This window comes from Desmodus rotundus, chromosome 5 (assembly GCF_022682495.2).
Source record: "Desmodus rotundus isolate HL8 chromosome 5, HLdesRot8A.1, whole genome shotgun sequence".
In the NCBI taxonomy this organism is placed as follows: domain Eukaryota; kingdom Metazoa; phylum Chordata; class Mammalia; order Chiroptera; family Phyllostomidae; genus Desmodus; species Desmodus rotundus.
The window spans coordinates 12,268,353-12,293,457 of record NC_071391.1 but is presented as its reverse complement, the minus strand read 5'-3'; the positions used below and the strand labels follow the sequence as shown (position 1 = coordinate 12,293,457).

The 25,105-nt window shown below is 45.6% G+C and overlaps 2 protein-coding genes across 3 annotated transcripts; both read left to right on the top strand.

Moving 5' to 3' along the window:
- Nucleotides 1–5,713: 5,713 nt before the first annotated feature.
- On the top strand, nt 5,714–13,381 carry LOC128781123 (olfactory receptor 4X1-like). 2 transcript variants are annotated; one of them, XM_053925747.1, is made up of 3 exons: nt 5,714–5,834; nt 7,598–7,703; nt 12,211–13,381. In XM_053925747.1, the coding sequence occupies exon 3, from the start codon at nt 12,236–12,238 to the stop codon at nt 13,244–13,246; it is 1,011 nt and encodes a 336-aa protein (XP_053781722.1). In that variant the 5' UTR covers nt 5,714–5,834; nt 7,598–7,703; nt 12,211–12,235; the 3' UTR covers nt 13,247–13,381. The 2 variants fall into 2 exon arrangements, with proteins under 2 accessions (XP_053781722.1, XP_053781723.1); XM_053925748.1 differs by having other exon boundaries at nt 7,593–7,703.
- A 6,850-nt stretch (nt 13,382–20,231) lies between these two features.
- Nucleotides 20,232–24,048, top strand: OR4S1 (olfactory receptor family 4 subfamily S member 1). Its single transcript, XM_024558222.2, has 2 exons — nt 20,232–20,321; nt 23,082–24,048. The coding sequence occupies exon 2, from the start codon at nt 23,119–23,121 to the stop codon at nt 24,046–24,048; it is 930 nt and encodes a 309-aa protein (XP_024413990.2). The 5' UTR covers nt 20,232–20,321; nt 23,082–23,118.
- The last annotated feature ends 1,057 nt before the right edge of the window (nt 24,049–25,105 follow it).

Genomic DNA, 25,105 nt, shown 5'->3' with positions numbered 1-25,105 from the left:
CCTGTGGAGAAAAAGGACAGTGTGGTCACTCTCTCAAGAGGGGAGCACCTCAACCCTTGCCTGGACAGGCTTTTATTGCTTTCTAATAGCATACATCAAAGAAGGTTCTCATTCATTATGCTCAGTTTTGCTCTAGATAATTACTTTTTACAGATAGGAAAGCAAAGGATGTTACTGATTACTTCCTACAGATTAACAAGGGAAAAATGTTGCAAATGCAAGGGAAGATAAGAGTAATTGGTCTGGTTACACTTCAGTCCTTGGGAGAATTAGCACAGACTTCAGGAAGTTACTTGAAAGATATTCAGTAAGCATTTGCTGCTTCAACTCAGGGTGAGAGAGTTTTAGCAAGAGCAAGCCTTATAGCAGCCTAGGTATAATGCGGGCCTGATTTCCCGTGGCTGAACCGATCCGTGGGTTTGGTGTCCTGCCTGCCGCCATGCACCTATGGGCTTTCCAATAGGGCTGGGCTGCATTTGCCATTTCACACGGTTAGGTTCCCTATAGTAAGTATTCTTGAATAGAAATCTTCACACTTCTGATTTTTCCTTAGACTCATTTGCTATAGTAAATTCACTGTGTTATAAGGTATGGCAACTTTTGATGCATAGTGTTAAATTGATTCTTAGAGAGATTGTAATAACTAACCTTCCACGTGAAAGTACCCTCGACAGAATTGAACAATGTCATTCAGCCTTTTCTTGATGAGAAATAAGATTTTACATAGCCTCAAAGTATCTCCCTGCAAGATACTAATTGCAAGAGGCAAGACGTAGCTCAATAGTGAAACCTGGAAGACACTTCCTTCAATAACTGCTCAAACTTAACGTTGTCAGTATTGAGAGGCACATGGACTCATTAATGTGTCCTTCCCACCAAACGTACCCAACCTGAGACTGGTCATGAGAAAATATCAGGCAAAACCCAAATGTAGAACATTGTCCAAAATTGCTGGCAGCATTCTTCAAAAGTATCAACGCAAAGAAATAGAAGAATTTTTTTTACAGATAGATGATCACGAAACACTACCTGCGATCCCTGACTGAACCCCGTGCTAGATGAAGGTGAGTAGTGGGCAAGAGAGCTGTAGGTGAGATGAATAGAGCTGTGTCAAAGTTAACTTTCTGATGTTGACAATTACAGTGTGTTTATGTCAGAGAACGTCCTTGGAATGAGGAATGATTTACTAAGGTATCTACAGGTAAATGGGCATTATGTCGTCACATTTCAAACATTTCAGAAAAAATTCTATGTATTGAGAGAATGAATGATAAAGAAAATGTAGAAAAACATTAATATTTTGAAAATTTGAAGGAAGGGTTTATAGGATTTCTTTGTATTATTATTGCAACTTACAAGTCAAAATTATTTCAAAATATAAAGTGAAAATATTTTGCAAATTAGACATCTTGTTTAATTTACATTTTTTTGGAGTGAGGTGAGACGTTTTAATATTTATTAGCCTCAAGTCGTATTTTTAAACGTTTCCACGTGGGCTGGCCCCTTCATATTGCTCTTCTTTTTCAAGGGTCTCCTAGGTATTCCTCCCTCACAGAAACTGTGGATTTAGTTCTACTTCTCTGCCTGCTCTATAGCACCCCCACCCTGCAAGGACTTTTTCTGACTGATACCACATTATATTTGTAAGTGTATTTAGAAAGAAGCAGCACCTGAATGGTATGCCTTCCCATGCAAAACTAGGGTTTGTCTTTCCATTTGCTGATGTCTTCTTCTGCGTCCTTCAGTGGAGATTTATTCTCTTAGCAACTGTCAAGTATGTAAGGCCGTAGGAGGAACTATAATCACCCCAGAACTGGTTCCTTCACAACTGAAGTTTGCATTCTTCAATGAACACGTCCCCACCTTCCCCAGCCCCCAGCTTCTGAAAACCACCGTTCTATTATCACAGGTCTTTATATTGCTAATGAGTATCCTTTTATTTCGGCTTCAAGAGCTTCTTTCAGGATTTCTTCTAAGGCACAGGTGACAAACACAAGCCCTGAGGGCCGAACGCGGCCCTCCACCTTGTTTTATCCACCTTGTTTCTACCCGGCAGCAGTGCTCGAGCTCCTTGCTCCTAGTTAAGGAGTAGTTACATTTACACAGTCCTGAAATTCCGTTCGGCCCTTTGAAGGCTGATGTGGCCCCTGGTGAGAATGAGTTTGACACCCCTGTGAGGCCAGTCTAGTGGCGGTGACCACTGCTGGCTTGTTTGTAGGGGAAAGTCTTTATCTTGGCTTCATTTCAAAGAACAGCTGTGCCGGTTAAAGTAGTTTTTGAGCCATTTTTTTTTTTTCTTTAGCACTTTGACTAGATCATCCCTCCTGGGAGGTTTCTTCTGAGAAGTCCGCTGATAGCCTTTGGAGGTCCCTTGTTTGAGAGAATTTGTTTTTCCTTGCTGGCTTTAAATTTCTCTGTCTTTGTTTTTAAACAGTTATAATGGTTTTGGAGAGGATATGTTTGTATGGACATTTTGGGGGTGATCTATTAAGTTCATGGAATTGGATGTCCAAACATCTCCCCAGATTTGGGAGATATGCAGCCATTATGTTTTTTAAAAAGCCTTCTGTCCCCCCCCCCTCTCTTCTTCCTCTGGGGCTGCAATAATTCACAAATTATTTCTTTGTACGATATCCCACCGTTCACATAGGCTTCCTATACTCCTTTGTATTTTGTCTAAGTTCCCCTCTGACTGGATAATTTCAAAGGTGCTTTCTTCTACTCACCGATTCTTTTTTTCTGATTGATCAGTTCTGATGCTGAACTTCTCTATCGCGTTTTTATTGTCATTCATTGTAGTCCTCAGCTGCAGTGTTTCTGTCTGATTATGTCGGTTGTGGTAATCATTTTATAATGTATACAATGTGATATATACCTTAAATATATACTATTTTTACTTGTCAATCATACTTCAATAAAGCTGGAAAAATTGAAAATAAACCTAGTATTAGCTATTTTTATTACCTTTCTAAGCAAATGGTGTGTGCGTGCGCATGTGTGTGCGTGTGTGCGTGTGTGTGTGTGAGGTGTATACACATGAGTGAGTGTGTGCGTGTGTGTGAGAGAGGCAGGGAGGTGTGGTGTGAGGCGGAATGGAAGTGCTCCCTTCCTGTATTCCTTCAGGGGAGTAGAAATGCACGCACGGGCCATTGCACTTCTTCACTCTATCCTTCAGCCTTCGTTGCTCCTAGAAGCCCTTCCCGGGTCCCTGCTGTAAGCCAGCTGTTAGTGATGTAGTGAAAGCTCACTGTCTTCCTTTTTCCCTTCTCCAGAGCTATTTTAGTGAGAGGTTGAGAAAGGCTGTGTTTATGACAGTAGCCAGTGCTGTTTAATTAGAAACTAATCAATTCGGGGGTTATTGATGTATATCTGGAAGGATTTAACATAGGATTCTTTAAGTAGTGAGAATTCCTGGTGCTTTAAAAGTAGAGTGGGAGTTCTCGCGGTGTTTCAGAAGGATTATGGTCGGGAAGAAGAGGCCACGCTTACGCCATTGTTTCATACTTTATTCGGCCCCCAGGACCAGAACTTTGATGAAGCAGCATTACTGCAGGAGCGGAAGAAGATGGCGGGCATAGCTGAGTTAGTTTTATTATTGGCCTCTTTGTTTCCTACCGGGGCAACAGTGGCTGGTGACGTACTCTGTTTGGGCAGGAAGTGTTACATTTAGGCGTGCGGCCCAGCTGGACGATCTATGGGTTGTGTGGATGTGAGCCATTCTCTCATCTTCCTGAGCCCCAGTTCCCTAGTCTGTTCAACGGCCATACCAGCCGCCCCAGCGGAGTGTTACTTTGGCTACAGGTGCGATGTGGGAAAAGTGGCAGGTGCAGTGCTGCCCAGCACACGTGCGGTGTGTTGCTACTTAGGAGACTATGCCGAACAGTTAGGGAACTCCAGTCTTTCCGAAGCCCTGGCACATGAACCCGTGTGTCGGAAGTTGGTGGTAAAGTGCTTAGAACATTAGGGACGAGCCGTTGAACTGTTACAAAGCGGGGGGGTGTGTGGCTCACGATAAATTATTACAGAAAGGATCCCCCTTTCTGTCTCTGGAGGTTCCTCCCCCCCACGCCCACCTGCTAGGTTCGCAATGCCCGCCGCCAGAGGAAAAACGTCTCTCAATGCCAGAGACTGGTGAAAAGGAAAAGAATTGTTTATTTAAAAGTTACACAGACTTAGAGTAATGACTTAATGTCTTCAATAAGATACTAAAGTCCTCTAGAATACCCACAGATGCACAGTCCTTCCCTCTCCCTGTGCCCAGTCCGGGGTACCGTGTCTCAGGAAAGGAAGTAGAAGTCCGTGATTCAGGCTCCCGGCACCATCAGCTGTGTGGCTGCTGCAATCTCCAGTTAATCCAAAGCCATGTGGCACCTTCCCATGGCCCACCAGCAAGAGTCCTTTCTCCCCTTTTCTTCCTGGCAAAGTCTCTCCTGCTACCTAAGCCGCATGGCAAAAAGAAGCACTCCAAAACCTCGTGGTCCTCTCTACTCTCCTTCGGAACCTTGTGGTCCTCTTCCTTTCCCCCAGAACCGCATGGTCCTTCCTATTTACTCCAGATCCTCGTGGCCCTCTCCCTTTCCCTTCAGAACTGCGTGGTCTTCTCCCCCTATGGATCCCGGGCCTAGGTGTAAAGCCCAGTGCCCATCTTCCTTTGCAGCCCCATTTCTGACTCCTCCTACAGTCAGTTACACCTGCCAGCATCCCCGTATTCTTCCAGCTTTACTGGGCTGCCATAGTAAGTCTGGGCAGGTGTGGCCCCATGGCATGGAGCCGATCATCTTCACGCTCTCACCCAGGCCCTGTAACCAGGGGGAGTTGCTTCCCAGACCCATCTTGGGTGGAAGTCACTCCCATCTCCCTGGCTCAAAGCAGGGCCACAGCTATGGAACATATCTATGAAACCAGTAAAAGGTTATAGATATGTTAAATGACTGTGCCAGGGGTTAGCTGCAAAGCTCTTGCTACCCAAAACAGCTCTGAATGGCCCTGTTCCATGTGTCCCATCCCCCCTGGCTCAGGCTTGTGGGGGTGAGGACATCCTACATACATTTTTCTAATATTTCCTGGACACCTTGAGTTCTGGACCCCATTACAAATCCCTTCTTGGGGTCCTCCTCTTGGCTGCACCCTGCTTCAGAACGACTCCCGTTGTAGGAAGCAGGACAGAGCTGCGTTAGCCGTGCCACCAGCGCGTGGGGCAATTTGCACAGTAATTTTTCCCTTTGGCTGTTTTTCCACCTTCAAAGTGAATGAGTTGGATGTGATGATCTTGAAGGCCCTTCCATGTCTAACTCGATATGATCAGGTGACATGTCAAAGCGTGTGTGCGAAGTGCTCCAGGCCCATTGGTTGAAGTCCCCTTGGAACGCACCGTGAGGGATGAGGGCAACACGGGCCACGGAGAGCCTCTTGCGGAAGTCTGCGGTGGGGACACAGGGGTCGTGTGAGTTGGGTTCTTCTCTGTCATTTGCTTGAGAATGTGGAAATAAACCTCTAGGGGCCAGGACAAGTAGAAGTCCTGACTTTTTAATTGGATTAATTAGAAATAGTTTCCTTAACCTCTGTAAGAAACAACTGGGAGGGTGACTTTTGCTCTTCTCGGAAACTCCCCAGATGGGAGAGCTAGAACAGCTCAGGGAATTCAATTCTCTGATCTCAATTTTCCACCTTATGCACCTTAGATGCTTCCAGCTCCACAGTCCAGCAAATATGCCCTTCAGTCCTCACTGTAGTGGACTTTAGGGTAGACTGTTCTATTTCCCTGTAACTGTCTAGTGAGAAAGTGATTAAGTTCTGGAGTTGGCCGACAGAGGTGGTGGCATGGATGGCAACTGGTGAGTCCGTAGGGGAAGATCAGAATTTAGTGGCCCCTTCATGTGTGGAACAGATTCTGAGTCAGTTCATTCACTGAGGCTTTACCATGGATGAGCTGACCCTGAGGCCGGGCCCTTCACACACATTGGCATGTTTTACTGATGTTATTCCGGCTTCCAAATCCTTCCATAGGTGGGGAGCCTTTCCTAGGTGGGGAGCCTTTCCTAGGTTTGCTCCCTGGTTCAGCTGATGGGGCAGACCTAGGCAACTCTCTCCTGCCTACTTTAACAATAGGGTGAGAAGGTAACTCTGTTTCTTTCTTTCTTTCTTTTGTTGTTGTTCAGTTACAGTTTCCCAATTTTTCCCCTGTTGCTTTCCCCTCCCCCACCCATCCCAGCTCCCACAATCAACCCCCACCCTGTTGTCCATGTCCATGGGTCTTTCATACATGTTCCTTGACTAGACCCTTCCCCTTCTTTCCTCTCTTATCTTCCTCTGGTCACTGACAGTTTGTTCCTTTCTTTTTAAAAGATTTTATTTATTTATTTTCTAGAGAGGGGAAGGGAGAGAGAAGACAAGGAGAGAGACATCAATGTGTGGTTGCCTCTTGTGTGCCCCTTACTGGGGATCTGGCCAGCAACCCAGGCATGTGCCCTGACTGGGAATCGAACCGGTGACCCTTTGATTCACAGGCCGGCCCTCAACCACTGAGTCACACCAGCCAGGGCCAGTTTGTTTCTTATTTCCATGTCTCTGGCTCTATTTTGCTCATTCATTTTGTTTCTTAGGTTCCACTCGGAGGTAAGATCATATGATATTTGTCTTTCGCAGCCTGGCTTATTTCACTTAGCATAATGCTCTCCATGCTATTGTTGCTCTTCAGCTTGGCCTAGAGCAGATGTTATAGTCACTTTCACCAGAGCCACTTGTAACGTGCTCTGTGTGGAGTCATTTGCAAAGCTAGTTTTCAATCAACTGCTGACTCATGCATTTTCAGAAATATTCTCTTGACAAGTTTAAGGGGATCGGCTAAGACAGTCCCACATCTGACCTTGTCTGGTAGAAATGAAGGCATTAGCTTTGTTGGAGCCTCGGTGGAGATTTGGCTACAGAAACCTGAATTTTGCTGAGGACCCACCTTAGCAAGATGTCCAGGTGTTAGATCAGTGAACACTAATTCCCCCAAGACCTGGAATTTATTTATAAAAAATTGTGTATTTACTCCTACATGTTTAAATGCCAGTCACCTTTACAGTACTCTCCATTTGATGCAATACACCTATCGAGACCTTTTTTCCACTGCTCAAAGCAGTTTTTGAGCTTGTCAGTTTTGATGCCTTTCAGTGTTTCTGCTGTTTTTTGTTTCTCCTCTCCCACATCAGGAAAATGTTTCTCTTTGCGGACTTTTTTCATCCGGGGAAACAAAAAAAAAAGTTGCTTGGGGAAGATTGAGTGAATAGGGAGGATGGGGCACGGGGCTCATGCTGTTTTTGGTAAAAAACTGCTGAACACTCAGTGCAGTGTGGGCAGGTGTGCTTGTAAATCACCCATCATGAAATGAATGGGCAAACGCATTGAAACAGTCTTCAAAAGAAATTCACTGAAGCCAGGCGCAGCCTCTCACAACAACACCAGTTGGTATACTGACCCACATGGGTTCCTATAGCACTAACCTAGCTGGGGAAGCCTCTACTAAGGGCCTGCCCTCCAGAAGATAATTCCATTTTCTGGAGTCCCCCACCTTATATTTCTTTGATTACTTTATTTTTACATGTTAGTGAAGCAAATCTTTCTTTTCCTGGGATGACTTGTGCAAGTGAATCAGCTTTCTGACTACAAAATATCCAGAAGAGAAAGTTAAGAATCAAAGCAACAAAACAATATTCAAGGTAGGTTCATTCCCTGAAGTTCTATAGAGACATGCTTTGGAATTAGTTTCAAAAAGAAGAGCTATTTTTTCCATTCTTTTTTTCCCCACATTTTTTTAAATGTTGTTCAAGTACAGTTGTCTCCATTTCCCTCCCCCCCACTCCTCCCACCCCCCTGCCAGCCACCCCCACTTCCCACCATTGATCCTACCCCCCTTTGGCTTTGCCCATACGTCCTTTATAGATGTTCCTGAAAACCATTTCCCCTTTCCCCCCTCATTATCCCCTCCCACCTCCTGTCTGGTTACTGCCAGTTTGTTCTTAATTTCAATGTCTCTGGTTATATTTTGCTTGCTTGGTTGTTTTGTTGAAGAGCTATTTTTATACTAGATACCCTCCCCATACACATTAGTCTTTTTATTTTTATTTCTACTTATATATAAATGAAATCCTTATATTTATAGGCCCCTTGCAGTGATACCTTGGTTTTGAAATAGATACAGTAGCAGATGGAGGATTCAGGGATCAAATCCTAGTACTTATTAACATCTACTGAGTTCCCCCTACCCAACTCCCCCAACCCCCGGTTGAAAGGAGTGACAGTGGATATGAGACTCTTCTAAAGCCTCCAGAAGGTTCTGTGCTCTTCTCTGAGGAGCCTTGACAAAGGCAGGTGAAACAGCTGGAGAATGATCTGACCCCTGGTGACAGAGTGCTGGAGCTCGGACCTTGCCACCAAGCACCTGGCAAAGGCTTCTTTCACTGGCAGCCCAGTCTGGCCAATTCCTAAACTACTCTCTCCTCCCAGGGCCCTCCACACTCCTCACAGGCTGTCTGGGCCGGAGGTGGAAAACTGAAGTCGGCCCACATTATGGTTCATTTTCTCAGTGTGAATTTTTTTTTAGATCTTAACTCTACAGTGTTGCTTTGCCTTTTATTAGAAACACATACCGTATTTTTTGGACCATAAGACACACCTAGGTTTTAGAGGAGGAAAATAGGAAAAAAAATTTTGAAGCAAAAAATGGGGTAAAGTATTTAATAACATAAATAACATAATAGTTCACCAATGTAAATGTAAATGCAAGCTACATTTGGACTATAAGACGCGCCCCCCTTTTCCTCCCAAACTGGCGGGGGGGAGTGCGTCTTACAGTCTGAAAAGTACGGTATATCTTCTCTCTCCACACCCTCCCTCCATTAGGGAATCCAGCTCTGGGGGAGCACCGGGGGAGGAGTCCGTGGAAAAGAGCGGTGAAGCCAGTATTGACCTGAGACTGTGGAGCCTGATCCTAGTCTGGGCTGCACCCCAACTAGCTGTGTGATTCTGGGTCCAGGTTCCTCTTCCTTCCGATTTAACAGCCTCCAATTCCTCGGTCAGGGACACTAGCAAGGACAGGCCCTGTGCGGACTCCTCTGGCGACAGGATATCTTTGGGGAGAAAGCAGGAGAAAAGGAATGCTAGAAAAGGCCAGGTAGACCAGTCTCATTTTTCAGAAACCCCCAGGGCATGGACTTCTGTGATAGGAAAGATACCATGAGGAACCATGAGGTGGGGACCAGATTTATTGTAAAGACTGAAACATTTTCACAGATGTTGCCCATCGGGGCCAATCTGTCTCAAGCTTCTATTATATGTCATCCTGTTTAAGTTTCCTGAACCACAAGCTGCGGAAAAAGGCACACGATCTCGTGCTTGTCTTTCAGTGTCTCTTCCTGCCAATCAAAAAGTCAGGATTAAAGTTATTCTATAAGGAAGTCACTGCCACCATCAATGGCTTAGGGGTCTGATGACCTGTTTGTGAAATTATCTCTAAAATGTCCTCCATTTCTACTCAGTTTCAACACATGTGAATTTCCTTTTCTTTCTTCCATTCCATGGCCTTTAAAAATTTAACTTTTCAGAGGAGATTTGATGACTCCACTGTATGTATACATCTCACTCTGCTACCTTCAACAACTTTGGAAAGCAAAAACTTAATTTTACATTTTTACCTGGAACCTAAAGTGGTCCCTACAAAGCCTCTGAGAGGGACTCTCACTGACACCCCTAATCAGAAGCCATTATAGAAGCAGCGAGTGTTTACTTTCAAAGCTTAATTTCACAGAGATGACTTGCCTAGTAATAGAGCCAATTTGGCTACGAGGGTGAAACAGCCCACTGAAGATTCCTGCTCTCCATATAGAAAACATCCCGGGTGGAAACATTGGTCATGGCGCAAATCAGCTGGGAACACAGTGAAGCCTGATGGAGAGGTAAGGGAGGGACACAACAGTGAGAGGAGAGCTCTGTGCTCAGAGAGGTTGAGTCACTTCCTGAAGGCCACACAGCACATATCTGAGCTGAGGCCTGTATTTTCCAGATGCTTTCATTATCTCTTACCCCTGAAGCTGCCTTATGTTGGCTGCCTAATAAGGTGTCATATCTGACCTGCCTTACATATTAACATGAAATTGACTTTCTACAGCGTGTGCCAGTGTTTCTCATCCTCAGTTACTCTGCATCTTTTGAAACTAACCAGCCCCCTAATAGGCATAAGAAAGAGACTAAAGGGGGCGGGGGAGGGGGAAAGACAAATCTGACCTTGTCCTTGGAGGTGGGTCTGAGGAGGGGAAACAGGAGTCATTTGGGTTTGTTTGTTTAATTGTGTAAAATACACATAACATCAAGTTTACCACCTCAACCATTTTTATACGCACAGTTCGTCACGTGGTTGTGCAACTGCCACCAGCATCCACCTCAAGAACGTGCACTGTCCCGAACTGAAACTGTGCTCCCTTACGCACGGACTCCACCTGCTCCCTCCCCAGAACCTGGCAACTGCGTTCTACTTTGTCCCAATAAACTGTACCGCTCTCTCCGGGCATTGTGGGCTCAGACAGTGTTTTCTTTATGTGACTGGCTTAGCAAGTCACTTGGCATATCCGGTCCTGTTGTATCACAGAGCCCGCTAGTCCACAGGCCGTGGGCGGAGGCTCAGATGAGAACCCTAGGGTGCGGCAGGTCCACGCAGAGGTGGTATCTGGCCTGCTCCTAAAGCAGGAGCACCCCGGCGAGTCCCCGGCTCGCTGCCCTGATGGGACACAGGCAGAGTACAAGCATGTTCAATTATACGCCAATGCTCTTGCCAGTTATTCTCTTGTACTATTACTGTTTGTTTTAAAACTTAATCTCAAAATAGCACCATGGAAAAGGTATTTTCTTTCTGTTTTTTTTTTTTTTTTTTTTTTAAATGAAAATTCTGGGCTTGGAGGAGATTCTGTGCTTGTTTAATGTCACAGCTAGCTGCCAAGCAGCAGAGCTAAGACTGAACCCAGGTCTCCTGACCCCGAGGCCTGTGCTCCTGTCCCCAGGTCACAGTGCTGCAGCTGCTCTGTCACATGTCGGGGGGGCTGCGAGCTGGTTTGCGGGCAGGCATGTTTCACCCCGAGGGAGTGACTGCTCAGAGGCTGTGACGATGGAGTTCCCGTGTCTGCTCACCTAGTCTGTGTTCAGAGCCCTCTGCAGTGCATGTCGGGGACTCCTTCACTCACGTGTGCTTCAGGAGGCGGTCCTGACCCCCCACTGCCGGGCGGACTTCTTCTGGTGCGGACTGCTCTGAAGCTCTGTGGTGAGCATGCGTGACATCCCCACGGAATAATAATAGGCTTTTATAAAGTGGAAACTGAAATGACCTTTGAATTATTTCTTAGCCATGGGTTCCAGGATTGTAGAGGCAGCCTGCTACTGCCTCACATTTCCTCTTCCCCATCTCCATCTGCAGGAATGGTAGTGGAGGCTTGGTGACTCTCCTTCCCCTTTTCAGCTTCTTCTTTCTGCCTGCTAGCGAGCCAGGTTAGTTTCACAGGTGGCAGAATAACTGGGGTGGAGAAACTCTGGCAGTCACAGCAAAGACAACTGGTTCCACATTACGGTGTGAGGCAGGGTGGGCTGAAACTCTTACTGTGCAGCCAAGCGAAGTTCAGGAGCAGAAGATGAAGCGGAAGCATCTGCATTTTAAAAGATACAGACCTCAGTTCAGATATGAGCTCTGTGGCTTTGAGTTAGTGACCGAATCTTTCTGAGTCTCAATTTTCTTAGGTATAAAATAGCCACACATTTTTCTTTAATCCCCACAGAGGAGATATTTATTGATTTGAAAGAGAGAAAGGGAGAGAGAGAGACAGACAGACAGACAGACGTTGGTCGGTTGCCTCCCTCACGTGTCCAGACTGGGGCTCTGTCTACAACTTTTGGTGCACAGGCCGATGCTCCAACCAGCTGAGCACCGGCCAGGATGCCTCACATTTTTGTAGTGAGGATCAGAAAAAACCCTTCAAGGTAGTTTTATTATAAACTCAAATCTTTTAGGAAGAATACTGAACAGCCAATAATCATCATTTTGCCCCTTGCCTTGCGGAGAACATGTATGGGAGATGCCCAAGGGAGGGTGGGACTCAAGAGGGAGCAGAATGACAATCGCTGTCAAGGTCTGAGAAGGATGTTTCTGATTATTGAAGGACAGTTCTTTGATTTCTGTTATTCCAGGCCATCAGCCTCCGTGCTTTAAAACATGGTCCCTCCGAGCAATGTGACTGAAATCACTTTCTTGGGATTTTCCCAGAACCGGGGCACGCAGAAGGTCATTTCTGTGATTTTTCTCCTCATGTACTTGGCCAGTGTGCTGGGCAATGGCCTCATCGTGGTGACCATCATGGCCAGTAAAGGACTCACCTCCCCCATGTATTTCTTCCTTGGCTACTTGTCCTTTGTGGAAATGTGTTACTGTTCCGTCACAGCCCCCAAGCTCATCCTTGACTCTTTTATTGAGAGGACAGTCATTTCCCTCAAGGGATGCATCACACAGATATTTTTCCTCCACTTCTTTGGTGGCACCGAGGTCTTCCTCCTGACAGTGATGGCCTACGACCGCTATGTGGCCATCTGCAAGCCCCTGCACTACACGAGCATCATGAACCGGCGCGTGTGCGGCCTCCTGGTGGGAGCAGCAGGGGGCGGGGGCTTGCTGCATTCCATGGGGCTGGCCTTCCTCATTTTCCAGCTGCCCTTCTGTGGCCCCAAGGTCCTTGACCACTACTTCTGTGATGTGCACCCCGTGCTGAAGCTGGCCTGCTCCGACACCTTCCTCATTGGTGTGCTGATCATCACCAATGGTGGCTTCATTTCGGTGATCAGCTTCATGGTCCTGCTCGCTTCCTACGTGGTCATCCTGTGTTCCCTGAGGAGCCAGACCTCAGAAGGCCGGTTGAAGGCCCTGTCCACCTGCGCCTCTCACGTGGTGGTTGTAAGCCTGTTCTTCATTCCCTGTTCCTTTGTCTACATGAGGCCCTGTGTGGCCCTCCCTGCAGACAAGATAGTCGCCATATTTTACACAGTGGTCACACCTCTCTTAAACCCCATCATCTATTCCTTCAGGAATGCAGAAGTGAAGAGCGCCATGAGGAGACTGATGGACAGAAGTGACTCGGGAAGAAAAATAAATAACTTAGGTAGGGCAAATGGGAGAATCAAAGGACGGGAAATTGGGGCACAGGATTCCCAGTTTGCTTCTACTTCAAACTGAGGGAGTGGCCCCAGGCCAGTCACTTTCTCTCTTTAAGTTTCAGTCTCCTCATCTTTATGGGATTAGAGAGGATTGAAGGGGTTTCTAGGATGAAGTCTAGGAGCGGTCTTCCCATGCTGCCCTTCCACATTTCACAGTGACCTTGAGGCAGATTGGCTGGCTTTGAGACAGTGAACTCTTCTAGAAACCAGGCCCTCTCAGGGAATAATGATGAAGAGGGAGGTGGAACAAAGAAGGACAATGGCCATATGCCTTTGTGTTTGAAAAGCCTGCACTTTTGGAGTCTGGGAAGTCACGCAAATGCTTAGAAATTCTATGGACTTGACTCCCTGAGAATGTGCCTAGTGGGTTCTGGGCAGGCCGAGTGGACCTAGAAGGGATTCGTCTTCAGAACAGAAAGTGTTTTGACTTTTGAAGAGATTCACATTAGGTCATGCTTGCATTAGACTCAGGCTTTCAAGATTTTAAGTGATTTGAAAGTACTGGCCAATGATACTCACTTTGTAGGCACAAGTTTTATTTTCCATGTAATATGGGTACTTAGATGTCTAACACTCTCTTCTTTCACACCTGCCATTCTTTTTCCCTGTTTTTTCTTCCAGACCTCTGGTTGTTTGGCCCATTGGTTTTCTGTGTGTTCAGCCCCTTGGCATCTTGTGATTCTCAGTCATTCCAGCAAAACACCCGATAACTGATAACCCCCTCTCTCATGCCACCATATTGAATTCTTGCTCTCCATCCACCAGCACTCTGCTCCTTTTCATTCTTCATTCTGGAGCTACGTTTGATTCAAGTGTGGGTTCAGCTGCTCTTGGGTCCTCACTGCTTGTCCTATGGTATTTTAATCATCTTTTTTTGAGTCCTACTTCATGTAGCTACCATCACATGGCATAACAATGTAACCTCCGACCCTAACCCCAACACTAACCCTCACTCTCAGGAGATGATTCCTGCCCCCTCCGCCCGCCCCCCCCATTTCCAGATTAATCACCCAAAAGCACTTCTCTGACTTTACTATTCCCCTCCACAAAGAAATCTTCCATGCCTCCCTGTTGCCCTCTGCATCTACCACAAACTCCTACCTGACACACACCACCCTCAGGGTATGGCCTTCCCTTTATGCTCTATTTTTATTTTCAGTTACATTCTGGCGGACACAGTGCTTCCTGAATATCTCCTTGTGTCTCCCACCTAAAACACTTCCCCCATCTCTTCCTGTTAGCATCCTATCTACTTTCTAATGCCCACCTGAACTTCTGGACCTTAAGAAGCTTCCATGATATTCTTGTTTGGATATGTCCCTTTCCTTTTTTGAACTCCAACAACTCAGCGGAAATCCTTTAAGGCCTATAGTATCTATATTGTAGTGATTATTTTTTCCCCACTAGACTGTCAATCTTTTAAGATTATGGCCTGAATCAGACTTTTCTTTGTATCTGGCTCTAAGTGACATAGAGTAAAACTCAGTAAATGTTGGGCCAATTCAATTTCTAGAAGTCATTATTTCTTCAGATGTAAAATGTTGTTATGTCTCTATTTTCACCTCAATTATTAGGTAATATACCAATGTTTCACCACTGAATACAAATCAGTGATCATTCTTGATATTGTTTCTGAGAATAATATTTATAAATAAATAAGGAACATGTATGTGTGTGTTTATTTTACTACTACCCAAGAGATTTCATATATTTTATATAATTTGATCCTAAAACAGTCTGGTGAAGTGGGTATGAGGACCCTGTTTAACAGAGGAAGAGACCAACTCTTTGGAAGGTCAGCGTCTTGATCAAGGTCTCAGTAGCTTACAGAGCCTGAGTTCAAATCTCGATCTGCCTTATTTCTAAGCCCCTGCTTTCTCTGTCCTTTCCTCTGCTTCTCTGCAAAGATCCCCCAGAACATAAGTACATCTAAGTCTCTGAATTCTAAATCTGAGGCTTGATAATTTCCCTACTGTCAGGTGTTTCCCTCTGGAATTACTTCAAAGTGAATCAAAAGTTTAAAAAATATATAGCATGAACTCCTCATAGGTGTTTACAGGTGTTCCTGGGTCCACAGAAAACTAGGGCTCGAGATGCCAGATCTGCAACTGGAGGACAGGAAAGCAGGAAGATATACTGTTTCTGTGAGCTCAGGCTTCTCTTACGTTGGTAAGCCTGGGCATTACCTGCAAGAGATGCCTAATGGATGGAATCAAAACTCTATGTGTTGGCCAAGAGGAGATTTTTTTTCTAGTGACATAATATGGAAAATGGCCGCATTCTTGAGAATATCATTCAGACCAGAAAATGGGAAGCAGGAGGCAAAAGACTAATATGAACGAAGCACCTGCCAGTAAATTTCCTAAAATTAAACCTCAGGACAGCGCTACCCTGTAGAGGGGATAATGCACACTTTGCAGCTGAGAAAACTGCAGATCAAAGACGGTTCCAAAGTCCTCGATGTGTTTTCTATGCCAGTGGTTTATGGACTATGATTTGGAGTTCAGAATTCTTCAGGTATGTCAGGGATTGGAGCAGGAGGAGCAGGAGAGGGTAGGAGGCATGCAATCGGGCATGTGCGGGACTTCAATCAAAACAACTGATTGTCTGTTTTTGAAAATCTTCTTTATATAGATTTACATTGATAAGAGGTATTTAAATCCTGAAAAACATGTTTAAAAACCACTGTAATATTCTATGCTTACACTTCTTTCTTGATTGGTCATATACAGGTGTGGCTTGATAGGAAGTGTCAGACTTCAAGAAATGAGACCTCCATTCTGAGAAGGGGAAGCAGAGCCAAGCCCTCTTCTAAAGTTTAAGTCCAGGCAGTCAGGGCAAGAACTTCTTTAATGAGAGTAAAGACTTCAAAAAAAGTGGCCTGTCTACTTGGGGTGAACTCCCTTGAACATGCAATGTGGACTCAGCCCCATCTGAAACTGCCTCACCTCTCGGATGATGCAGCTACAGCCCCTTTCTATTACAACTGCAGAATGTGCCAGGAGACTCGGAGCATTCAGTCTTCTTCACGATTTAACAAAATGTGTGGCTTGTATAGAATTAGAAGTTCTGTGCTTGGATCATTCATGTGTGTGGTTGATGCCGAGAGAATTGGGTGAAAGTTATATTATTCCTAAATTATTCTGAGAATTCTAGGTGTTGAGGCTTTTTACCAGTCTGAGAAGCCACGTCCAGCGACTGCTTCACGGGTCCCTCTCTTCTTGCCTTTGCTCCGCATCCATACAGAGTGGCATTTCTGGGAGGCAGAGACATTAGGTAGAGATATGGCTTCTCTTGGAAAAGTGTGGGAAGTCCGCTGTTGCAACGGGATGACTGATATAAGTGGTTATCATGCTGTATCTTCTGGAAACGGTGGTGTCCTTGTGTGTGAAAACGCGCCGTGGTGAATTGTTCGTAGTGTTAGACCTGGCACAGTCATAGCTGTCATAGACAGGGCATTAATGTCATGAGGGCCTTGGGGATGCTATGATGACCCCTATTTTACGTGGGTCGCAGCTAAGACTCAGCTAATTTTGGCTAAAATTGAAGAGCAGGTAGGTAGAGAGGGGATTTGATCTCACCATGAACTCTGGAAGGCAGGCTCTTTTTCTCCCCCAGCACTTGCTCCATCAGGGAATCTAACTCACATCTTCCTTTAGCATAGACTGCTCTTCAAACATCTTTAGTGCGCCTGAAAGGCACTTGATATTCCATCTTCTATTCAATATAAAAATTTGATTAGAGGGTGTTTCTTGAGTGGCAGCCACAAAACGGATAACATGGGCACTGGAAGTGTGTAACTCCCCATGGCCCCCTCCTGGTGTTGTGGAGTGGGACAGAGGCAAGAATGTCCCCCAGCAGCCCCCATACCTGTAGACACTCCCGGGAGGCCCTGCCCCTCTGCAGGTGCGTGGATGTGAGCAAATGAACCTCTTTCAGGTCGAGTCTGGGCTCTTCTCTAACTCAGGGCCCTGGAGTGGTGAGTCTGCATGCGAGCTCTGGAAGAGCTCTTTCTCAGTTTGCTCAGCACTTGGGGTCTCCTGGACGCGAGTCCCGTTGGTGTTCAAAGCAGGTGTTTTGGGGGCTCGTCTCTCAGGTGCAGGTCTTAAACGTTGGGGTGCCCCATGCGGGGTACAAGTCCTCTCCCCCTTGGAGAAGCTCTAGGTGTGTGAGTTCCCCACCAATTGTGTGGGTCCCTGTTGGGAACCACCCTGCCTGGTTTCAGAGGCTGTAACCCCCATGATTAAGGCTGAGTCAGAGTTGGGACCATAAGCCACTGAGGAGACAAAGCTTGTCTCCCTGGCAGGTGTGCCACCTCTGCCCACTTCACCCCGCTTGGCCCTGAGCTTGGCCAGTTAGCCAATGACGCGTAAGAATCCTCAAGGGAGGATCAACCTAAGACAGGCTCTGGTCACGGAAGAGGCCCGCAGGGAAGGACTTGGGGGGCTGTGGAAAAAGGGGGTGATGGACCCTCGCCCCTCGGCTTTCAAATAGCCTGAGTCCTCATTCAGTCTGCAAGAAGTCTCCTAATCTCTTGGCTGCCTTACTTCCCTTGTCTGACTTAAGCCTAAAGCAATAACAGAGGGCAGTGCAGTCCTGTGCTGGGAGGGGCTGATTCCCTGGGGAATCAGGCCTAAGAAACATACATACATTCCTGTGAAACCTACTTAATTTGTACCCTCAGTTTAAGAGATAAGGGTCCAGACCTGAGATGAGTCTGGCGCCTAAAGTTTTATGGCCCTCTAACTAATTGGCTGTAACTCAGAATAAGCCCTCAGAGTTCACTGTAAATCTTGTATTGTTTAACCCTTACTGCCTGACAATGATTGATGAGCTTTATCCATATTCCTATGCGAATGAACCCAATAAAAGCCCCTGGAGAGAGAGGCTCTGGGCCCTTCTCCCCTGGAGAGAAACGGCCACCTTTCCTCCCCAAGCAGATCATGTCTTGGTAGTCTTTTTCTTCATCCGTGGTGGACCGGGGGGGCTGCGTTAAAGCCCCCCGACAGGTCCCCACCCTGGAGTGGGGTGTATGTCGTGATTGTGTCTCTTCTGTACATTTCGACTTGGCCTTCTTCTGGTTTGCCTGATGTGAAGGAGCTGCTTGGTTAGTTTTCAGGTCTTTTTCAGGGGAAATTGCTCCATGTGTAGCTGTCGGTTCAGTGCGCCCATGAGAGGAGGCGATGGGTCTCTGCCCGCTGTGGTTTATCACCTCTGTTTTTTCATGTTGAAACCTCGTTGTGTTGCTGGGATAGGCCTACTCGGTCATGTATATTATGCTTTGTACCCATTGCTGCATTTGATTTAAATGTTTTATTGAGGATTTCTGCATCTATGTTCATGAAGAGTGTTTGTGGTTTTCTTTTTCAGTGGATTTTTTTTGGGGGGTCAGGGTTTGGTGGCAGTTATACTGGTTTTATAAATAAGTTGGGAAGTTCTGTCTTTTCTTCTATTTTTGAAAATGTTTGTGTAAATTTGGTGTTATTTCTCCTTTACGTGTTCGATGAAACCAACGAAATCATCTTGGCTCGAGGGCTTTGGTGTTTGTAATCTATACATTCAATTTATTTAACAAATACAGGGCTGTTCAGATTTTCTGTTTCATTTTGGGTCAGTTATGTAAGTTGTATTTTTTTCCTAGGACTTTACACTTTTCACCTAAGTTGTAGAATTTGATAATTTTAGATCAACAACTAACATTGATATTAAAATTTAAAGTTGTCTCATAAAGGCCTGGCTTTAGTCCAAGTTTTTCTGTGTTTTTGTTTTCCCATGGGATTAATTTCTGTTACTTGTGTCCTTCTACTTTGTATTGAAATTTGCTCTTTTTTTTTTAATCTCTTAAGGTGAAAACTTAGTTCGTAGATTTTAGAACTTGATTTCCAATATGAGAATTTAAAACTGTAAAGTTTCTTTAGGCAATGCTTACACAGCATCACCTAAAATTTCACATGTATTTTTATTATTATTCAGTTAAAACATGCTCTGATGTTTAAACATGATTTTTTTGTTGACCAATGCCTTATTTACAAGTGTATTGTTTATTTTCCAAATATTTGGGGTTTCGCCTTGAAATCTTATTGTTATTGATATCGAATTTAATTCCATTATGGACGGTGCCATTCTTTTTACATTTATTGACAGATAAGGTCTGTCTTGGTGAAAGTAGCATGTATGCGTGAAGGAATGTCTGTTCTTTAAAGCGTAGTGCTTTATAAACATCCGTTAGGTTAAGGTGGTTCATATGTTGCTCAGATCTGTTTTTGCTGATTTTTAAAATCTAATCATACTCTCACTTGCTGGGGGTGGTGGTGGTGGTAACATTTCCAACTGTTACTGTGGAATTGCATGTTGATTTCTTTAAACCTGAGAAAGAAAATACTGCAGATGAGAACATGGTATCCCAAGATGTTAAGCCACTTGTTAAAGGCTGTGCGTATCTTCCAGGCCACGTTAAGCTTTGTCCAAGCCAGCTTGACTTCCTCGCCCGCGTTTTTAAGCGCCGTTCTATGTCGCCTCTTTTGCGTTCCGTCCTCACAGGTGGAAGCACTTTTCGAAGTGCTTTGTTAACGTAGGATGGTAGTCGAAGTGCTAGTTTAGATCAAATTTGTCTCTGCTACTTAAAAAAGCAACATATTTGACACCAGCTTATTTCCCCAAATAGCTAGCATAAAACGATGCCCTTTGTATAGTAGCTGCTTAGTAACTATTGTTGACTGAATGAGTTTGGGATGATTCAGCATAGAAATCCAAAGCCAGGATAAACACAGTGGCTTCTTTGTCCTCTAAAGTTTGTCTGAAGCACTAAGTTAATGTGACAGGAGGGTATGGCTGTCTCGGTGGCCCACTCCTTTAATTGGGATGTGATGCCCCTGGGGTCTTATTAACCACACTCACGGAACTTTTGCGAACTATGAATGTGCTATGGCTTCCAAAGTGCTGTGTTTTTCACATTTGGCGATGACTTTGGCTGGGGTGAATCCACGTGAGCTCCCCCGAACCCTCTGTGCTTAAAAGTTTACTGCGACCCTTCTGTTCTCCGTCCAGACTCCCTGACTTCCGCTGCTCAGCTGGGGAGCTTGGAGCTCGCTAAGGTGACTATCCTTATAGTTTTGGTCTTCTGAGAACTCTCTGCCTAGAATAAGCCTGTAGCAATCGGGGACCCTTATGCAACGCAGATGTCCTTGCTTGCTTGCTTTCTCTCTGTTGTGTGCTCATTTATTGTCCTGCTGGACAGTATCTGAGTATTCTCAGGTTCCTGGCTTCAGATGCCTCCAGTGTGAGTTGATACATAGGTTTAGAGTTGTGAGTATGTGAAACAGAGTTTATTCTTATATTATTACTTATTAATTATTGTATTATTTTCCATACAAACAACTGAAAACCTCCTTTTGCCCACTCCGTATATGTATTTTTTTTCTCAGAGTCCCGTAGCATCACTATAACCCTCCTTCCGTCATTGTCTTGCTCACAGTTTAGCTGCTGAGAATGTGTCCTCCTGGGTGATCAGATGCTTACACTTCCCTAGTCAGGAGTGTTGTTTAGTGACTAAGAAGGCGGCTTGGAAGACCGGTACCCTGGGTGGTGTTTCCTGTTCTAACCCTCACTGGTGTGAGAACTTGGCCAAGTCACTCATTTTGTTCTAACCCCCACTTTTTTCTCAACTGAAAGGTAGGAAGGGTCATGTGAGCACCTTCCCAGTGCTGTTCGGTGGGTTAAGTGAGATGGGGCATTTAAAGTGCTCTCTGCAGGGCGTGGCCTACGGCACTGCTCAGGGAAGGCGAGCGAATGCTGACTGTGGGTACTCTTCCCTCTACCTGCGGTGCTGTTGAAGGTCAGAGAGGGTTTTCACACATTTTTTTATTTAGAGGCTTGTGTGCGAATGCCCAGATCATGGCTGGGGGCTGCTGAGTTCCCCAGCCTTTCCCCTGGCTGTCCTGTTGTGTGGGCATGGACAGCACATTAACTTTTTGGAGATTAGCAATTCCAGAGTGAATGTCACTGAAGCATGGTCATGGTACCCTGTCCCCAAAGCCCAGGTCCCCCTGGCGAGGCGTTGTTGCATGTATGTGAATCCCTGACATAGGCAGCTTGAAAGACTCTTGAAAGACATATTTATTAAATATCTTTTTAAAAAATTAAATAAGTCTTTCAAGAGTCTTATGAAGATTTATGAATTTTAATCTTTTAAGGTAGAAAGGTCCCAAGTTACACTGCAGATTTCCTTTCACTCTCAAGACAGAGAATGTGTCTGAAACCTGGCAAGAGAACAGATTCAGGGTAAGGGGTGACGAAGGTAATAGGAGTTCCCGTGGTCCTCAGGCAAAGTGGAGAGGGACTAGTAATGATGTAAATCTGCTCACCTGCTTCCTCGTTATTTAAAAATTCATCAACTATTGATTATCATTATCAGCGAAATTAACTCTTTGTATTTTGACTTTTCCAGCCTAGAACCCAGCACTTAGTCCAACCGTCATTTTGTAGAGATGGGGAAATAGAGCACCCCTCAGAGGGTGTCGTTTGAGGTCACTTCGTTACCAGTGACAAAGCCGGGGCAAAAGTCCAATGCCCTTTCGTGGTGCTGTGCTGCGTGTTTGGGCATTTTCATGTCCGGTGTTAATCTCTCGGAAGTTTTTCAGTAATGGGAGATTACAGAAAGTAGGAGGGTGTAGCCAACAAACATTGCAAGGGGAGGGGGAGGAACAGGCTATTGCAACAGGGAAAAGGGATTAGCAAACTAATGGAGCTCAAGGAGGGAGTCATGGGAGCCCCCATCTGTAGTGATTGGGTCAGAAGCACGCAGATGATAACCTGGGCCTAAAATGTGTGTGTGTCATGGGGTACAGAGCATGGATCCCCTGAGAAGAGAGCAACATCCCCACAATCCTGTCACAGGATTGGAGGCAGGGAGAACGGATAGTATGTGTTTAAGATACACCGCATAACCGAGGCAAGTTAACAGCCGTGCCTTCCTGAAAGGCAGGTTTTGGGGAGCTACAGAATTGTGTGCGTGACTGTGAGAGTGTGTAGTGACTTGTAGGACAGCCAGGCAGCTGTGGGGGTCAAAGACACTGGGAAACTGACAAAAATGGTGGGCACTAATGCACCATAGGAAGGGCAGGATATGAGATTAAAAAGGAAGTTTAAAGCAAAGCATTTAAATTAGGGCAGCCTAAGGTCAGAGAAAAAGCCACGAGGTTGGGAGGTCTGCCTGGAAGTCTGCCTGGAGAGGACAGCGGCAGAGCTGATGGTGTTGTGGGGGACACGACTAGCCACCCACACCTGGAGAAATGCTTGAAGCTGAACTGTGACTGGGAACGCTGAGCTGTAGACCTTCTGCTTTTCTGAAAGATGGTACCTCTGAGTGGTGTATTCTGAAACTGGCCTGGTTTGGCAAAGGGAGGCAGGACTATGTTTTGGGGTTTTTAAAGGGAGTGGGACTTAACAGCAGACTTCTGCCATTATTCTAAACCTGTATAACCTTTAAATAAACAACCCCTTTTCTTTTTCACCAAACTCTTGCCTTGGGAGTTATGCTTCCTGATGGTGGGCAGTTGAACCCTATGGCTGTTCCAGAATACCATTGGCAGGGTTCTGTAACATGTGCGTGTGTGTGTGTGTCTTATAGGACTGAAGCTTAACTTGTGGGACCTGATGCTACCCCTCCAGGTAGTGTCAGAAGGTGAGTTGAATTTAGGACTCACAGCTGGTATCTGAGAATTGCTTGCAGGTGTGGGAGAAGCCCTCTCTCCAATCAAAATTGGGTGTTAGAATCATTATTAGACCTGAGTTCAGTGTTCTGACTCCCCGGTTTTGGGATATTTTCTTATATCTCATAATTTGTGTGCTTGCAGAGCTAACCACTTTGTCGGTGCTCAGGGCAGAGAATCCATGGGTACCAAGAACAACGTGACCGAGTTTGTGTTGTTTGGCCTTTTCCAGAACAGGGAATCACAGCTTGTGTGCTTCGTGCTCTTCTCCCTCTTCCACGTGTTCACTCTCTTGGGGAACCTTATGGTCATCATCACCATCCGTGCCAGCAGGACCCTGCGTGCCCCTATGTACTTCTTCCTCAGCCATTTGTCTTTTGCCGACATGTGCTATCCATCCGCTATCACACCCAAGATGATCGCTGACACTTTCGTGGAGCGCAAGATCATCTCCTTCAATGGCTGCATGACTCAGCTCTTTTCTTCCCACTTCTTTGGTGGCACAGAGATCTTCCTCCTCATAGCCATGGCCTATGACCGTTACATGGCCATCTTTAGGCCCCTGCACTACACAGCCATCATGGATCGACAGAAGTGTGGCCTGATGGCGGGGGCCTCCTGGGTGGCTGGCTTCCTCCATTCCATCCTGCAGACCCTCCTGGCAGTGCAGCTGTCCTTTTGTGGGCCCAATGAGATTGACAACGTTTTCTGTGATGTTCATCCCCTGCTGAAGCTGGCCTGTGAAGACACCTCTGTCGTGGGGCTCATCGTGGTGGCCAACAGTGGCATGATCTCTTTAGTGGCCTTCATCATCCTTATTGCGTCCTATGTGGCCATCTTACTGAACTTGAGAAGCCGGTCATCTGAGGGCCGCCGCAAAGCTCTGTCCACCTGTGGCTCACACATCACTACTGTATTTTTGGTCCTTGTGCCCCCCATGTTTATGTACATTCGTCCCTCTACCACCCTTGCTGTTGATAAACTTGTCATCCTCTTTAACATTGTCATGCCACCTTTGCTGAACCCTCTGATCTACACCCTGAGGAACAATGAGGTAAAAAATGCCATGAGGAAAGTGTTTAGGGTCAAAGGGAGTTTGGGAGAGAAGTGACACCCCAGGGAATCTCATCGAGCCTGGAATGTGGGAGTCTTCCCATTTCGTAGCATCCAACACAGGCTTTGCATCTGCAGTGTGATGTTTGTGGTGATGACTCTCTTAGCTCTTTTTTACAAATTTATTGGGGTGACATTGGTTAATAAGTTTATATAGGTCTCAAGTGTATGTTTTATGATACTTCATCTGTATATTGCATTGCGTGCCCACCATCCAAAGTCAAATCCTCTTCCGTCACCGTATATTGGACCCCCTCTGCAAACCTTTACTACTCCCACCCCCTTCTCTCCAGCAAGCACCATACTGCTGTCTGTGTCTATGAGTTTTTGTCTGCCTCCTAGCTCTTTTCATAATAATACTCCCATAGGTTTCTTCAATCCTTCACTCATTAAATATTTATTGAGTATTTGCAATAAAGGAGGTAGTCACAGTGCAGGAGGCTCATAGTGTGATAATTAAAGGCTCATTCAGGAAACATGTGAGAGCCTGTGAATGACGGAGTATTCGAGTAGCTTACCCATACAATGGGTAATAGCACTAGCTAGCTGCTTTATAGCGGCTAACACAGTGCTTGATGAAATTTATGACATTCATAAATTTCAGTGCTGTCTCTTTTATGATATTCAAGGCACATAACCCTCATTCCTTCATTTCATGCTCTCTCAGCAGGCAGATGAATTAATAAATGTGGAGAGGTTAAAGGATCTGGTTAGTCATATAATAAGTCCAGAACAGGATAGGGACTAGAATCCAGGTTCCCTAAATTTGCCTTCAGGGCTCTTCCCCTTCAGGACTCTTTGACAAAGATTGAATGAATGGACACTGAGTAGTACAGACGAGGACATTTTGAAGGTCAAGGATTGGTGGTGGCCTGAGGTGACGGAGAGCAGAGCCGGGGAGAACGAGCTTCGGCACTGCACCTGGCAGTACTGGCCCCTCTTGCCCAGCAGGGCCTGTGCCCCATTCATCCCCTTTGCTTTACTGTTTTTATCTAGAGGGAGCCCCTTTGTGCACAATGAATTCAGAAGAGCAGGATCAGATGCCCTGCCTAGTT

Excerpts from the sequence above, each read along its gene's own strand:
- OR4S1 (XM_024558222.2), top strand. The coding sequence starts at position 23,119 with ATGGGTACCAAGAACAACGTGACCGAGTTTGTGTTGTTTGGCCTTTTC.
- LOC128781123 (XM_053925747.1), top strand. The coding sequence starts at position 12,236 with ATGGTCCCTCCGAGCAATGTGACTGAAATCACTTTCTTGGGATTTTCC.